At 46.9% G+C, this 18110-nt stretch overlaps 1 protein-coding gene across 1 annotated transcript in view; it reads right to left on the reverse strand.

Annotated features, from left to right (window-relative positions):
- DDX31 (DEAD-box helicase 31) overlaps positions 1-18110 on the reverse strand; it is a 70065-nt gene that overhangs the window by 14464 nt on the left and 37491 nt on the right. The window contains exons 17-18 of the mRNA XM_035102204.3: positions 16720-16801; positions 6137-6248 (exon numbers count right to left, since the gene is read on the reverse strand). Of these exons, the coding sequence (XP_034958095.1) occupies positions 6137-6248; positions 16720-16801 (194 nt within the window). The remainder of the gene's footprint in view (positions 1-6136; positions 6249-16719; positions 16802-18110) is intronic.

The following is an 18110-nucleotide window of genomic DNA, read 5'->3' on the forward strand; positions in this document are numbered from 1 at the left end:
TCAAGGTGAATGACTGCAATACAGAAAACACCAGGAAAATCTTTATCTAAAAACCTTATATATAAAAAAGCAAGAGGCAGAGGTCTATGAAAAAAGCAGCCAGCAGGTTCAGAGCCACTGTCTCCCCTACTCAACAGCCTGACCGTAGGTCCGTAGGTGGTCACAAGAGGCTTACAGAGCAATCAATAAAACAATTAATCAATCAGATTAATATGGCGTTTAAAAAACAACAAGCCAAGTTCATAGGTAACCCCCACCCCATAAAAAGGTACAACACAACTCTGAATAGGAAGGTCTACATTAAATATCTGAAGTTCAGCAGAGAGGTGGGGGTGGGGGGGGCCTGTCTGATCTCAGCTGGAAGGGGGATTTACAATAATGAATGCACAGTTTCTAGTGAACAGGAGCTATGTGGTAACAACCAATAGAGACTCTGACCTGAATAGCAAGGAAGCTACACGGCTGGCAAACCTCCTTTAGGAGGTTATTCTGGAGCTACCACTGAAATGGTCCCTCCCTTCTCATTGCACCCAGTTTGAATGTGCATCCCACCAGAACACAGAATTGAGCATGCCGTGGTCAACCTTTGTGGGGAGAGCAGCAACTACTAATGGTAGCTAATATGACAGATCCCATGAATTGCAGGGTGGAGGAGTATCCAATGTTAGTCCTACTCAGAGTAGCCCCATTGAAACTAATGGACATAGCCCACTTAGGTCCATGAACTTGAATAGGGCCACTCTCAGTGGAACTTGGATATATGCAATTCAAAGTAAACCACCTCTGACAGATTGGTTCTGGGGGATCTGGAGTACAGCTATAATGCATAACTTTGCATATTATATTTGGGCACGTAAGAATAAAATGTATGAAAAGCAGTGGAAATTGTCAATTTATCATCAAGGTTTGGAGTAAGTTTGTTGATTATGCACATTCCCAATCCATGCTAAAACTAGTATAATTAATCTCAGATTTTCAGGTTTCTTCTTCTTCTTCTTCTTCCTCTTCTTCTTCTTCTTCTTCTTCTTCTTCTTCTTCTTCTTCTTCTTCTTCTTCTTCTTCTTCTTCTTCTTCTTCTTCTTCTTCTTCTTCTTCTTCTTCCCTCCTCCTCCTCCTCCTCCTCCTCCTCCTCCTCCTCCTTCTTCATCTCCTCTTCCTCCTCACTTGTTGGCATCCATCTTCTCGAAAGACAACGGAGTGCGCCTCTGGGGGTGAAGTCAAACAACTGGAGAATCACACCGCCTGCTATGGCTGCGGAGACTGGTAATTCATAACTGCTGCCTGCTGCATTAATTTTGTTGCAATAGCAGCACCAAAGTGACCTCTCTGGGGTACAAGCCTAGGCAGTGTAATATGCGATTATTATTATTATTAATTATTCATACCCCGCCCATCTGGCTGGGCCTCCCCCGCCACTCTGGGCGACTTCCAACAAATACCAAAATACATTAAAATATCACAGATTAAAAACTTCCCTAAACAGGGCTGCCTTTAGGTGTTTTCTAAATGTCAGGTAGTTGTTTATCTCCTTGACCTCCGATGGAAGGGCGTTCCACAGGGTGGGTGCCACTACCGAGAAGGCCCTCTACCTGGTTCCCTGTAGCTTTGCTTCTCACAGTGAGGGAACCGCCAGAAGGCCCTCGGCGCTGGATCTCAGTGTCCGGGCTGAACAATGGGGGTGGAGATGCTCCTTCAGGTATATAGGACCGAGGCCGTTTAGGGCTTTAAAGGATCCCCCTCTTGGTCTCACTGATATGGTCCAAAGGAAAGCAGACCAATATATGTGGTACCAGCCTGGCTGCAAGAGTTGCCGGAAGGAGGCGTACAGGACACCATCCAACCACCTTAGGGATTCCACTCCAAATTTGTGTAGGGTTTACTCCTTAGCCTTCCCTTCTCCCAAAGATAGCCCACAAGGCAGTGAGTATGGATTTTTCCTCGGGGTTTACTCCCAAAGCCTTTTTCATGAATGAGTTTAGCTGGAGGCACTGGAGATTTAGGATCAGAGTATTCCTCCTAGATGGGCTATCTTCCAAGGTTGACAAGCCCCACTCACAGCATGTGCAGAAATCACCTCCTTGACCGTTGGACCCACTGTTAGTCCTGTCCGCTTAATCCCCCAGTCTGTCTTCACATGCAGGCAAAGTCCCTAAATCACCAAGGGTTTGAGACCTAGTTTAGCCAGCTAGGTTTTACTCAGCGTAGAGCCACTGAAATTAGTGGACTTGCCTATGAACATTTCTCTCGCAATCCCACCTGGGGATGCTGCTGTAGATTGAACATGGGATATTCTGCATGCAAAGCAGGTGCTCTACCACTGTACTGCGTGGTAACAACTACCACATCCCTGGCCTCATTGTCAAGAAGATACAAAAAGTGTCAGAGCCCGCAGTCTGCAGGAGTCTGCATGCATTCCACAATGAGACTAAAACTCCACACCTAGGTGATCCAGATTCCATGCCAGTCACAGTTTCTAACGACTATATAAATTAGGCAGATTTGCAGAAATCGCTTGCATTCTGCATGACTCACTCTGGCTTCACTAGTCACGGTAGGAAAGGGCACTGAGGGTCCACAGCCACCAAATACACTATTCTGCCACGCCTCTCTATGTGCTTCTCAGGGCTAGAAACTTCATTTCTTTACAATAACAACAAAGCAAGAGATTCTCATGAAGCTAAATCCTGTGTCTCTTCTACAACCTTCCCCTTGGGGCCTTTGCAGAGCACCAGCAAACACCCCCTTTGAACCAGCAAGTGCCTGCCATTTTAAGTCTGCCCCCACAATTCCCAGTGCCTTATACAGAGTCAGCCATTGGTTCATACATCTCAGTGTTGTCTACACTGACCGGCAGCAGCTCTCCAGCAACTCTCAAACAGGAGGTTTCACCCAGTCCTACCTGGATTGGAACCAGGACCTTCTGCATGCAAAGCAGGTGCTCTGCAATGAAGCCATGTGCTTTGAAGAGGAATGTAGGAAGGTCCTTCATAGTCAGGCCACTGGTCCATCTAGCTCAGCACTGTCTACACTGACCGGCAACAGCTCCCCAGGATTTCAGACAAGAGTTCTCAACCATCTGGAGATGCTGGTGATTGAACTCTAGGGACTTCTGTGGGCAAAGCAGATGCTCTAAAAAGGACCCTGACAGTTAAGTCTAGTTGCAGAAGACTCTGGGGCTGCAGTGCTCATCTCGCTTTACAGGCCGAGGGAGCCGGCGTTTGTCTGTAGACAGTTTTTCTCGGATCATGTAGCCAGCATGACTAAGCCGCTTCTGGCGCAACAGAACACCGAAACCAGAGCAGCGCACAGAAACGCCGTTTACCTTCCCACCGGAGTGGTACCTATTTATCTACTTGCACTTTCTAGCGTGCTTTCAAACTGCTAGGTTGGCAGGAGCTGGGACAGAGCAATGGGAGCTCACCCTGTCATGGGGATTCGAACTGCCAACCTTCCGATTGGCAAGCCCAAGAGGCTCAGTGATTTAGACCACAGCGCCACCTGCATCCCCCACGGCCACAAGGGAAAGAGTTAGGAAAACAGTGGTGGTCAAGTTTCCACATGGCTCCCAAACAGTTCTACAGAAGGAAACACAGGCCTCGGACTGCAAGAAGGGTTTCCATCCTGGCTCTAACCACTGAGCTATGGGCCCTTCCTAAAGAACAGAGTGAGGATGAACAGCCAGATATTTTTAAAAAGTAGCCGCTCCTTTAGGAAAGGGTTCTGTGAGGCAACGCTGGCTACCAACAACATCGACCAGGTCAAAACATAAATTGAAGCGAAGAGCTTGGGGGGGAGGGAGGGAGGGAGGGAGAGAGAAGGTTAAGAAAGAGAGAAAGAGAACTGTGCATTTGGCATCGTTTCCGTTTGATTTCCTGCCATAAACAGGAGAGCCAGCTGCCGCGTTAATTATTCACCATCCTTGGCTTCAACCGAGGAGGAAGAATGGAGGGAGGTTTATGGAAGCCAGCCGGCGTTTGGAAATCCTACATATGCAGACAGCAAGAAAGATGGGGCGATGGAGGAAGGGCAAGGAGGAGCCACCTTTGCACGGGATGTAAAAGTGGGAAAACACAGAGGGCGAGGGAGAGAGAAAGGGAAGCGTTTAAGATATTCATGGGAAATGCGGGGCTGGTATCTCCCCCTCTGCAGCCATCCAGCATTGCATAAAGGTTCAGGCTCTGGCACAGGAGAAGAGCATCACATCTGCCTTTATGGAGCCCTCAACTGCATAAACTGCGAGCACCAATATGGGTTTGGTAATGGAAGAGCCTCTTCCCACCCCCACCCTTGATATCTCATGCCACTGTTGATGGTGTAGAACACGGCCAAGATGCCTGCCGGCCAATTATGCCCAGTCCCACCAAGCAAATCCTGAAGACTGCAGAATTTGGAGGGTCACTGTTTCTTTGTCCGTAAAATGGGAGGTGGGGGGGGGGGGAGAAATCATATTCCAGACTGGTTGTATGCCAATGGTTCCACATCAGAGTAGAAAAGGGGGGGGGAAGGGGGGGAGCGGCCTTGGGTTCAAAATTTAGAAGGTTTCTTCCTGGCTCCTCCTCTTGCTGAAAATGGGCCTGAAAGCAGCATTCTCTTGCAGCCAGTAGAATATGTTGCTTTTTGTGATTGGTTGTTGTGTTTGCAAATTATGACTGTGATGTTTGCAAATTCACTCTTGGGCTCAAAACGTTCAGCAACCCCCGTGCTGAACCACAGTCTAGCACAGGCATCGGCAACGTTTTCCGGCCATGGGCCAGATCATTCCCACTGACGCTGGTCCGTGGGCGGGCACACGTCGGACTTGCGCAGAAGCGATTTCCAGCTTCTGGGCATGGGCAGCGCGGCAATGGGAATTGCTTCTGCGCATGCCTGGACATGCGCAGAAGCGATTTCCAGCTTGTGGGCATGCTCAGAAGCTGGAAATTGCTTCTGCGTGTGCAGATGCCATTTTTGGCACCACTCAGTGAGTCCCCGCGGTGCGGGGATTTGCTGAACGGGCGGCTCGGTGACCAGGCGGCTCGTTGGACTTGCGCAGAAGCGATTTCCAGCTTCTGGGCATGGGCAGCGCGGCAATGGGAATTGCTTCTGCGCATGCCTGGACATGCGCAGAAGCGATTTCCAGCTTGTGGGCATGCTCAGAAGCTGGAAATTGCTTCTGCGTGTGCAGATGCCATTTTTGGCACCACTCAGTGAGTCCCCGCGGTGCGGGGATTTGCTGAACGGGCGGCTCGGTGACCAGGCGGCTCGTTGGACTTGCACAGAAGCGATTTCCAGCTTCTGGGCATGGGCAGCGCGGCAATGGGAATTGCTTCTGCGCATGCCTGGACATGCGCAGAAGCGATTTCCAGCTTGTGGGCATGCTCAGAAGCTGGAAATTGCTTCTGCGTGTGCAGATGCCATTTTTGGCACCACTCAGTGAGTCCCCGCGGTGCGGGGATTTGCTGAACGGGCGGCTCGTGGACCGGATAAACGGCCTCTGTGGGCTACATGTGGCCCATGCCTGGTCTAGCATGATAGAAAGATGTTTCTGAGATGCCCAGAAGAATATGATTTTGCTTCTGATTTCAACTAACCATAGTTTAGTTGCAGTGTTCAGCTTTAACTGTGGTTAAAACAAGAGGGTGGAATTCATTCTCATGGCAAGGGGGGGGGAGGGTGTTCATCTAGGAACATAGCAAGCTGCCTTATACAGGGCCAGACCATTGGTCCATCAAGCTCGGTGTTCTCTGCATTAACTGGAAGTAGCTTTCCAGGATTTCAGACATAAGGCTCTCTCAGCCCTACCTGCAGATGCTGGGGACTGAAGCCGAGACCTTCTGCATCCAAAGCAGATGCTCTACCATTGAATGATGGTCCTTGCCCTATGGCATTTCACCTAAACCTATTAGCTGGTTTTAGAAGGTTGTTTTTAAACAGTTTGGGGTTTTTTAAATTGTGTTCTGTTAGTTACCCTGCTTGCTGCCCTGGGCTCCTTCAGAAGGAAGGGCGGAATATAAAATATAATAATATTTTAAGAAACACCACTCAATGATGCAATTGTAAAAATAATAATAAATGTTTTTCATCACCCCCTCTCTCCTGCTAAAACTAAAAAAAAGGACTACATTCTAAGATTATCAAAAACAAAAAGACTCCTAACCTTTTTTGGCCCGCTGAACAGTTTCTGCATTAGAGTGGACGTAATTCTCGAATTCAGTCTGCAAGATGGTGGCTCTGCGTCGCACTTCCTGGGGGTCATTGCTGTGGAACTTCTATAGCAAACGAAGAAAGTGGGGGCGGGGAAAGAAGAAAGACTGAAGCAGTTTCAAAAGAGATTTTATACCCAGTTCTTCAGTTCTGTTTATTCAGCTTATGAATCGCTCTGTCATGGGGACAGAGCTGGGGAAAACGCACAGTAAAAAACCATTGAAACGAAACATCCATTAAAACAGATCAAATGTACCAAAAGTGTCAATTAAGGAAGTCACACATTAAATGCCCCAAGCAGAGGCTACCCTTTCCAGGTTGCCAGATTTTCAAGGGGGGGTTGGAACAAATCAGTTATTTAGTATTTAAAAACCTTTATGAGCTAGCTGCCTTTCCAACCAATTTTTATCATTATCAGCCCAAGCTGAAGAAGGTGGTGGGACAAATAAAGAGGCTCTCCTCTGCTTATCTTAATGCCTGAAAGTATCAGTAGGGAAGAAGGTAGTCTTTCAGGTATTTGGGGCCAGGGAGGGGAGGGGTGGCGTGGGGAAACTCCCGAGGGCCAGAGAGGGACCCAGAGGGCCACATTCAGGGCCTGTGCTGTCTTATCCTTGAGTTTGCACGGATAGCCACCAAGCTCTCTGGGGTTGCAACTCCCTTCTCCTTCCTGAGATGTGAACGAAGCTAGACAAATTCAACCATACAGCAAAAATGTCTAAAACAAAGAAAACCTCCCCCAATATCATAAAAACCTGCTGGATACAGCCGATGGTAAATCTAGTCCAGCATCTTGCTCTCATAGTGGCCAAACAGATGCCCCTATGGGAAGCCTGCAAGCACAGCCTGAGTACAACAGCAACTCTCCCCTCCTGCAATTTCCAGCAGCTGGCATTCAGAGGAACACCATGCAGGTGGAAAAGAGCCATCATGGTCTGTATGACTGGCAGGCGAGATGATGTTTCTGGTGCCGCCACTAGGGGCTGCTTGGTTAAGTGGTGACCTGTGTCAGGGCCTTATCAGTGGCTGTTCTCTGTTTGTGGAATGCCCTCCCTGTTAAGATGTGCTGTCTCCATCAGAACGAGGAGGAATCTAAAAGCATTCCTGTATTACCCAGACATTCAGTGGCTGAAATATACTGCTCCTGGCATCATGTGATCACTGTTGTTGACTGTTTTTAAAGGTAAAGGTAAAGGGACCCCTGACCATTAGGTCCAGTCGCGGATGACTCTGGGGTTGCGGCGCTCATCTTGCTTTATTGGCCGAAGGAGCCAGCCTACAGCTTCCAGGTCATGTGTGACTAAGCCGCTTCTGGCAAACCAGAGCAGCGCATGGAAACGCTGTTTACCTTCCCGCTGTAGCGGTACCTATTTATCTACTTGCACTCTGACGTGCTTTCGAACTGCTAGGTTGGCAGGAGCTGGGACTGGGCAATGGGAGCTCACCCTGTCGCAGGGATTCGAATCGCCAACCTTCTGATCGGCAAGCCCTAGGCAGTATGCTTCTGGATGCCAGTTGCTGGAAACCACAGGAGGGCGAGTCCCTTGCGCTTGTGGGTTTCTGACAGGCACCCAGTCAGCCACTGGCCTGATCCAGCAGGCTCTTCTCATGCTTTTATACATCCCTATGTAAACAAGTGCAAGGAAGACTTAGCTAAGGATTTTGCAATCGAATTGTTAAGCAGCTTCCATTTTGTCTGAATTGTTTTCTTATATAAGCATTTAATAAAATGCTAGTGTTTTTGGAGAAGGTGCCTCGCTAGACGAAATTAATTCGTTTCACGGGTCTTTTCTTATAGCGAAAAATTTGTCTAGCGAATCCCATAGGAATGCATTGTATTTTTTTTGAATTTTTTTTTTTGCCCATAGGAACGCATTAATTGAATTTCAATGCATTCCTATGGGAAACCGCGATTCACTAGACGAATTTTTCGTAAAACGCATTCGTCTAGCGAGGCAAGCTCCGCTCGAAAAATCCTTTCGTTAAGCGGAAATTTAGTTAAGCAGGGCATTCGTTAAGCGAGGCACCACTGTACTTGCACTTGCGCCCCAGAGTCACTTCAGTACTGCTACAGCTGCAGAAATAATGTGTGAGGCAGCAATTATGAGCTACTGGCCTCTGCAGCCACAGCAGGTGCTGTGATTCTCCAGCAGTTTGACTTCACCCTCAGAGGTGCACTCCATGGTATCTCATGATAGACAGAAGTGTGTGTCACTCACAATATAGTTGGGGAGTGACAGACAATACGGTGCCCTCCAGATGTTTTTGGACTCCATCTCCCAGGAGCCCCAGCAGATGGCATGGCCAATGGCCAGGGGATGAAGGGGGTTGACAGTGGGCACTACATTGGCTGCTCCTGTAGGAAGGCATGCTTCAACCAAAGCTGAACACTTCCAACAGTTCACATTGAGTGCAATGGGGAATGGCCAAGTAGGAGCTTAACAGTTCAAAGGTCGTAGCTTGGTGGTAGAACATTGTCCTTTGCATGTAGGCAGTTCCAGGTTCACTCCCAGCATTTCAAGGTACTGTAGAGTTGGAAATGCCCCCTGCCTGAAACCCTGGAGAGCTGCTACTGGTAAGTGTAGACAATCCTGAGCTAGATGGACCAATATTCTGATGCCACATAAGGCAGACTCCAAAAGTAAGTCCCACTGAGTTTAGTGGGGCTTATTTCCAGGTAAACTGGTATAGGATTGCAACCCAAATCCTACTGATTTATCAGGAGGACTTTGAAGTGCATGATTCTGGGCTGCACTTTGCCTGCACTAAGCATAAATTTCTACTCAGGAGGGAGTGCATTTTTCCGAGCCTAGATCTGGATTTGCAAACCATCGTTTGTGAGGAGACAGCATTAACTGTTCCAACTAAATCCAGGTTGCTGGCTGGTCTCACCAAAAGTGGAAAAATCTTAACACTCTCAGACACTTCCAATTCCATATATTCCAAAAAGCACATTCTGTGGCAATGGCTCGAGGAGTGTGCTTTTAAATGGACAATTTCTGTGTGGCGTTTACGTTGTTTACAATGCAATCCTGAAAACCAATTCAGATTTCAAACAACTAAGGGTGCTTGGCTACATTGTTTAGCAATGAGAAAAAGTTTTGCAATATCCAGTGGTCCCTTAACTTATGAACTTAATCCGTTCCAAATGCACATTCGTAGGTCGAAAAGTTCTTCCCATAGGAAAAAAATATTCAGAAAAATTCTAAGTCGAGGAAACCGCATTAAAAAAATTGTAAGTCGAGGAAACCGCATTAAAAACCGCCAACAGTTTCCGTTCGGATGTAGAAAAATTCGTAAGCATGCGGCCATTTGTCCCGCTCGTAAGTCGAAACCTACGGATGTCGAGTTATTCGTAAGTCGAGGGACCACTGTATACCAAAATATGGAGTTAAAGGGGTGGAAGTGTTAGATATGTTGCTGTGTGTGTGTGTAATTAAAACAGAAGGACAGTTCATGAGCAGAAAAAATGCACAAAGGGGACCTCCTCTTGGGCAGTGCCCCATAGGTGGAATTATCTGCCCTGTTCAAATTAGTGGTGACTAACCTGTGGCAGCTGGTGCCTATTTGAACTGGCAGGGCAGAAAGCCCAACAGTAGAAGGAACCAGAGGCAATGACAAGCAGAGCCAGCCCCATCTCCTCCTCCTTGCTGAATTATACAAGGGGCCGCACTGAGGCTACTTAGGAGGAAGAAGCTGACAGGCAGGGCTACCACCAGCACTGGAAGTAAGAAGGCAGTTAAGCAGGTAGGGGCTGGCTGGTGGAGAGAAGTCTGAGGTTGGCGTGCCAAGGCCTCATTTGCCCTAATGGACCAGCCTTCTTTCCTACGTCCCTACAGGGTGCTGGACTACGTCCCTACAGGATGCTGGTCAATGGTCAGGGATGATGGGATTCATAGTCCAACAACTACTAGAAGGCGACAACCTTCCCATTCTTGGTTCAGATACCCCTTCTTGCATGTGACCTGTTGATGGTGCTCTTTTCCAGCAAACCTTTGTTTTTAACAGCTGTTTAAAGTTATGATGTATTTAGTCCTGACTTTTTTTTTAAAAAAAGTTTTTACTATTGAAGCAGTGTTATTGTTATGCCTTTATCTGCATACACACAATGGGTTGTCTCCAGCTAAGTTCCACTCAGAGCAGACCCACTGAAAATAACAAGCCTACATTATTATTTCATAGGATTCCCAGACCTCCTAATGGCAACAAAACCACAACGTGGTTTGCTTGTTTAGTGGATCCCACCATTTCTGCCCTCCAAGGGCCTTAAGGTGATAATAATAATAATAATAATAATAATAATAATAATAATAATAATATTTATACCCCGCCCTTCCCAGTCAAGACCGGGCTCAGGGCGGCTAACAACAAGAATATCAAAACAAGCATAAAAGAAACAATTCAATTAAAATGCAGATAAATACAATGTTAAAATTAGGAATCTACAAGTGCAACCTCATTTAATTATCTGTAGGATAAAACCTTAGGGGAGGGTAACACCGGGGTCAAACTGAGTCAGTCCAAAGGCCAAGCGGAACAGCTCCGTCTTGCAGGCCCTACGAAAAGATGACAACTCCCGCTGGGCCCTAGTCTCCTGAGAGAGAGTGTTCCACCAGGTTGGGGCTAGTACTGAGAAGGCCCTGTCAGGAGATTCAGTTCCACCTTAAGACTTAGGCATGTTGCTGCTGATATATGTCACATGTCTAGGTATATCCTTTTATGGACTTCTACTTTCAGTTCTGTACTGGTTCTGTTCTGAGTTCTGTTCTGAGCTGTTTGATCTGATGGAAGAGAGAAAGCATCGTTCGCTCTCTCTTCATGCTGTAATATAGCTGTAAATAAACCACTTTAAAATGCCTCTCTGCTGCTGCCTTATCATCTCTGCTGAAACTGCGTGGGCATCTCTGCTGATTGCGTGCTCAGGTTGCTGAGACCCTGAGTCGTGTTCGTGTTCCATGGGAATCACCGGGACTGAGACGAAGAGGGAGCTGCCGGCTGGACCTCCCAATGGTGAAATCCCATCAGGCCCTGGTCCTGGTCGAGGCCAGTCTAACCACCTTGTGACTCGGGATCTCCAGTATGTTATTATTTGTGGACCTTAATGTCCTCTGCGGGGCATACCGGGAGAGGCGGTCCCGTAGGTACGAGGGTCCTAAGGCTTACATGGTTCTAACTCTGTGAGATAGACAGGTTATGGGCCAAAGGGCAGGGACAGTGATCCAAGGTCAGGCAACGTGAGCTTCATGGCCAGGTGGTGATCCGAACCCAGGTCCTAGTCCAAAACTCTGCACCTGCACCACACCACACTGGCTTTTATAAAAAGTCATGCATATTGATTTCAATGGGTTTACTATGAGTAGGACCGGTTGCAACCCAATGTTCTTTTATTTATATATATATGAATATTTGTCCATTAATGTACTTCCTTGTGCATTCTGGTGGACAAGCGACATGCAATTATTATTTTTAAAGCGAGTCAAGTCTCCGCTGTTGTGAAACACCAAAAACTTCTTTTCCTTCTCTCCCCTTGCTCCCCCCCCCTCGTTCTTCGCCCACACCACCCCGATCCACCTTTTTTCTTTCCTTAAGCCTCCTGGGTGGCGAGAGAGTGTCACCCTCCTGCCATCTTTTTAATATGAATGTGAAATTAAGCGAGTTGCCCTTTCCCCCGGTGGACAGAATCCTCTGTTATTAAAAAGTAAAGCACTTTAATAATGAAAAACTTTCCCCCCTCCCCTCTCACCCCCCTCCCGGTGTTTTAACTGTTTAAAATTAATGAGAAGGGCAGAACGGTTGTCAAAAGCGTTATTGAAAGCGGGCAGCGAGGACGGCATAAACCCCGAAAATCCCTCCAGAGTGTTAAATAAACAGCGCTTCAGCCCTCTCCAAATCCCTCTGATGGTTATTGTATACATTCTGTATCTGAGCTCAGAATAGATCTGAGCACCAGGGAAGGCAGGAAAGGTTCCCGAATTCCAATAAAGGCCTCAAATTAAAGACAGCCCGGCGCGAATTCCAGGAGAAAATTAAAGAGACCTCAAACTTAAGTGACAGGTGACTTGCTTCTATGCCACAACTGTCTGGGGATTTAGTGATAATATGGCAATATATTACAAAGGACTCCTCATTCTCTCTCTCTCTCCTTCCACACCATTCTTCTCCCTCCCTCCCCCCCCCCGAAAAAATCTTCCCACCTTTTAGGTTTCAGAATGAGGCATCTCTCCTTTTTCCAGAAAAAGAAGGGAGGAAGACTTGTTTATATATATCTATTTAAAAGAAACAATTTCATCAAGGGTATATACACACACACACAAACCCCTAAGTACAAGCAGGTAGAGAAGCAAGTTTGGGGGTCAGAGAGAGACAAACAAACAGGGGGAAAAAGAAAAAAGAAGGAAATAATGTGTGTGGGGAGAGACAACACATTAAAGAAGAAACCCACGCCACTAGCATCAATCCCCCACCAACACAGTTCCACCATTCTCTTTATACATCTTCTCATCCCCCCCCCCCCAGGGAGCGATTTTATTTTTAAAAACTGCACTCTAATGGGCATGTTTTGATTTCTGCCTTCCAGGGTGGCTGGTCTGGGGAAAGGAAGAAAAATCTAAAATTAAAAACTGACTCAGAGCTGAAAAGGGAAAATACGCAGGGCAGGGCAGACAGACAGTCAGACAGACAGACACACATTCTACCACCAGCCACCCTGGACATAGGGTAGAGTTGTAGCCAATGACCACACCTGTAAACCCCCCCCCCCAAAAAAACCCACCCATTTTTGCGGCATTTGCACTTGACCTCAAACTTCCAGGTGTGTATGCTTGACACATCATAGGTGCACACCTAAAGAAATACTGGCTAAAGCTGCACTTAACACTGCAGGAAAAATGACCACAAGCACCAAGTATTCACATTACGGTTTGAACCTCTACAATAGGGACCAGGAACCTGTAGTTTAGGGGAAGGCCACAGCTTTGTGGCAGAGCATTTGCTTTGCAAGTAGAATGTCCCAAGTTCAATCCCCAGCATCTATGAAACTCTGAAGGATTGCTGCCTAGACAAACATAGACAATACCAAACTAGATGTTCAGTTGGGTTCTGACTCAAGTATTTAAGGCAGCTTTAAATCAGCCTTTAATTCAGAAACATGAGGACTAGAAGCTTAGTTCGGGGAGCGCCATAGTTCAGTGGTAGAGCACCTACTTCGCATGCAGAAGGGGCCCAGGTACAATCCACAATGGCATTGCCAGATAGGGCTCGGAGAGACAGCCAGAAACCCCGCAGGCGCTGGCAGCCCATGTATCCAACACTGAACAAGATAGACCAAGGGTTTTACTCACTATTAGGCAGCTTTATACATCCTAAGGGGGAGAGAGGCCACAAAGCAATGGGAGAGCAACTGCTTTGCATACGGAAGGTCCTGGGTTCAACCCTCAGCAATCTCCAGGTAGGGCTGGGAGAGACTACCTGTCTGAAACCCTGGAGAGATGCTGCCAAAAAGATGGCAGTCAACACTGAATGGGATGGACCCATGGTCTGACTCAGTATAAAGGCAACTTCAGATGTTGTGGGGAGTCCTGGCCAGTGGTCCAGGATGGTGGGAGCTGTGGACCAACCTCAGTCTGGGAGGAGCCTCGGTTCCCACCCCCAATTTAAAACCATATGTTAGGGAAGCTGCAGTTCAGGAAGGGGAAACCAGTTACGGCCTGAGGGCCACATGCTAGTGGTGGGCCAGGCCAGATGCAAAAGTGGGGAGAGCAACCAAAGTAGAATTTACCTTTCTACAGCCGGCTAGTTTCTGCACACGCTCACCCATCTGTCCTTCATCTAGGTAGACTGAAGAGGCACTGTCAGGGAACTAGGTCATACCACAGGACACAGCCAGGCAAAAACATTTGATGCAGGTCCAGCAAGGAGTGCGGCTTGGCCCCTGGACCTGAGTCTCCCAACTCCTGCTGTAGCTGGACCCTGCATTCATATCCTGCTGTGATACGTAAGTTAGGATAGATGCCTGTTTAGATTTAGCCTCCCACTGGAAAGACTCCAGAGGACCATCTCTGATGGCATGGCAAGGGAATGTTTGGGATTCAGCTGTTTCTAGAGCACCTAATGCAACACAGGAGGGTTGGCAGAGGTCAAAATAAATACGTTCAATCTGATAAGGTGTGGTCCCTGTATATCAGCTAAGTAAACAGACATGGCATTAAATGTAAAACCTCCAGCCATTCATGCTTACATTCAATGATTCAGTTATTGGATTAAAAGTCCCTACTCAACTTTTCTTTTTAGATGCGACTGAAGTAAGCATGTAACCATGTACGGGTTTCGTTGGAACTGATTGATGCTATTTTATTAAAAAGCCCTCTACTCCTATGAACTTGTCTAATCCTCTTTTAAAGCTTTCCAAGTTGGTGGTCACCACTGCCTCCTGTGGGAGTGAGTTCCATAGTTTAACTATGTGCTGCATGAAGGATTTTATTTGCCCTGACTATAAAAGGGAGGCATCTTCCTTCCAGTTGGTGGTGGGCAGGAAGCAAGGTGCAAACTGCAATGCCTCTTGCTTTTTTTATTTATTTAAAAAAAGGGATACATTAAAAAATGAAGATTTTTGTTTTTTGCAACTTTTTGCCCTGCACCTTCCAAGCCTCTCTCTCTCTCACACACACACAGAGCGTGCCCCCTGCTCGGAGCCTCCCCCAGCCTGGCAGAAAAAGTGCAGGCAGATCAAATGTATTCTCTTTGTAGGCCGGTGAACATTCACACACCCAGACGCGGCCGCATATATATTTCATGTGCCTAAAGATAAAAAATACATTTTACAGGTGCTTTCGGCATCTTTTCCTCCATCAGCTCCTCAGAGAAGTCCACACACACACACACACAGACACACTCTCTCTCTCTAAAGGGGTCTTTATAATGGACATCAGTGAAGACTTCTGCAAGGAGAGAAAGCTATGATGAGGTTCATTTGGTAAAGCCTCATACACTGAAAAAACTGGAAGCACGCAAAGAAGTGGAAGAAGGCAGAACGCTCAGTTTCCAAGTTGATCAGCTCTAATCAGCACAAAGGGCAGGAAAACTTCTTCTCAGTGGCTAAAAAAGGTCCCTTTCTATGCTGACTGGGTGGCTCTAGGATACCAGGGACAGGGACCCTTCTGCAGAAATAATAACAAGTTTCTGATCTGCTGCAAGGTCAAGGTGAACTTTGGAAAACAGCTGTTCAAGGCAATCCCTAGTAGCTAACAATGGCCAACATGTATTGATGCTAGTCATTTGGGCCAAAAAGAAAAAAAAAAAGCCACTTTTCCAATGCTTTCCAAGCCTCATGGAGCTTCTGACTCACCATAGATCAGGCATCCCCAAATTGCGGCCCTCCAGATGTTTTGGCCTACAACTCCCATGATCCCTAGCTAACAGGACCAGTGGTCGGGGAAGATGGGAGTCCAAAACATCTGGAGGGCCGAAGTTTGGGAGTGCCTGCCATAGATAAACAAGCAAATAGTTTGCTTTACACCAGAGTTGGGGAACCCTTTTCAGCCTGGTTACAGGTAGGTAGCCGTGTTGGTCTGGATCGAAGTAAAATAAAAAAATTCCTTCAGTAGCACCTTAAAGACCAACTAAGTTTTTATTTTGGTATGAGCTTTCGTGTGCATGCACACTTCTTCAGACCTTTTCAGCCTAAGTGCTATATTCCATTCTAGGCAACCTTCTACGGTAGCAGCACCATGCCAGCAGTAGGCAGAGTGAGAAGCAAAAGTGGGTGCAGGAACAAATGCTAATTGACATTGACTCTCTCTCTCTCTCTCACACACACACACAATGTCCTCCATCCAGGCAAGCTAGAGGCATTACCAGAGTCCATGGGCACATTCCAGCCAGGCAGAAACACTTAAGGCAGGTGTGTAGACTTTTACTAATCTTTCCCACTATACCTTCCTCAAACACTACCATCCTCAGGTGATGAAATGTCAAATTTAGATCCCACTCTTCATCATTAATTGATTGCAGAGGACTTTTTCTGTGGAATCTCCTCACCACAGACGCGTGGCTGGCACTTTCCCATACAGCTTTCAGTGAATGCTGAAGATGCACCTCTTTGACACCTGATAGGCATGTGCTTTCAGGGCCCACCCTATTCCTGGGACTGCAATTCATTTTAGACTGTTTTAAATACTGAAAATTTTGAATTGCCGTAACCAGCCCTAGGATCTGCTGGTAAAGGACAGATAATAAGTTGAACAACAACAACAGCAGCAGCAGGAAGAACAGGAGGAGGAGAACCTCCAGGCTGTGAACCTGGTCCTTCAGAGGCACATCTCCCTCCAGAATAGGTCATTCACCTAATCCTCAAGCCCAGGTTTAAGTGAAGAGTATAAGAGCAGAGCTGGTGGACCCAATGTAAGGTCTATTCTCATCGAGCACCCCAGGAAGTAATGCCTCTTGTGACTAGGAGAAAGGACTGCAAACCTTTTAACTTTCTTCCCTAGAAAGGAAGGAAATATGGAAGGAGAGAGGGGTTCCCTCTTCATAAGAACTCACCTTATTTCCCCTCTGGCTCCCCTTGAAACGGTCATCTTTCATCAAGCTGGACAGGACAGATTCCATCTTCATCTCTGAAACACTGGAAGGCGAAAAACAGGGGATGGGAAGATCACTCATGTTTTGCTAGATTTTGGATTTTTAGTGCATATTTTTAATAATTATTAAATCATGTCTGGAAATGGCACTTTAGAAAATAAAATAAAATAGTGCTACATCCAGGGTAGCCCAAGGTGATGCCATTCAGGTTCTGCTGGGCTATAATGAAGGTGGGTAGCTTCATTTTTCAGCCTGAGGGCCACATTTCCCTTCTGGGAAACCTTCTGAGGGCCACATGCCAGTGGTGGGCGGGGCCATAACTAAGAAAGCAGCAAATATAAATATTACCTTTCTACGGTATGCTAGTTTCTATAGAAATACTCTCTTTCTCTATCTTCCATCCAGGTACTTCACACAAAATACCAGGTGCTTATTATATCTCTCTATCACAACATAAAAACACATTACATAATAGGGGGGGAAACCAATAGCTTCCCCTCATGCACACACCAGACACATTTAAGAAGTCATAGATTGTTTAATCAGCCAAAGGCTTGCGAGAAGAGTAATGTTTTTGCCTGGTGCTTAAGGTTGTTTAATGAAGGTGCCAGATGAGCTTCCCTGTGGAGAGACTTCCACAAATGGGGAGCCACCACAGAAAAGGCCTGTTCTCATGTTGTCACCCCCTGAGCCTCTCATGGGGGGGGCACAAGGGAGGGGCCTCAGGTGATGATCACAGGGTCTGGGCCAGTTCATATGGGGAGAGGCGGTCCTTGGGCTCAGAAATTAATTGGCAGCCATTACAGTCAGGTCAGGATTGGCATTATATGCTCAAACCATCTTGCCCTGCTATTCATGTGTTCACACATAAACACACACACACACACACACAAAATCCGAAATGCTCACGAGCCTGTAAGGCACACCAATATTGTCATCTCTCTATCGCAGATGGAAAGGACCAAGAGAGAGGTATAGGAAAAGTAGCTACAGTCCTTCCTCATAAATGAGGCTAAAATGTTTACCTATGGTTTCTGAATATTGCCCTTTTTGTGGGGTAGGAGGGATGGAATGTATTTAAAATACAGCTATTGTTGTAGAGCTGCTAGCGCTGAATCCCACAACTCCTGCTTTAAGTTCAGGCTAGCCACCAAGACATCCCCTCTCTTCCCTACCTCCTTCCAGCAATCCTTCTGAGGACAGACCCCTCCCTGCATCCATTTTACAGAGGGTAAGAACCACCACGGATGGCAGCTTGGTTGGTTTGCTGCTCATCAATGACAGCAGGCACACCTGCAGGCTTAACAAAATTACACAGATTCATAATAATTCCTTTTTAATATTATGAGAGG

This window comes from Zootoca vivipara, chromosome Z2 (genome assembly GCF_965207765.1).
Source record: "Zootoca vivipara chromosome Z2, rZooViv2.hap1.1, whole genome shotgun sequence".
NCBI classification, from domain to species: domain Eukaryota; kingdom Metazoa; phylum Chordata; class Lepidosauria; order Squamata; family Lacertidae; genus Zootoca; species Zootoca vivipara.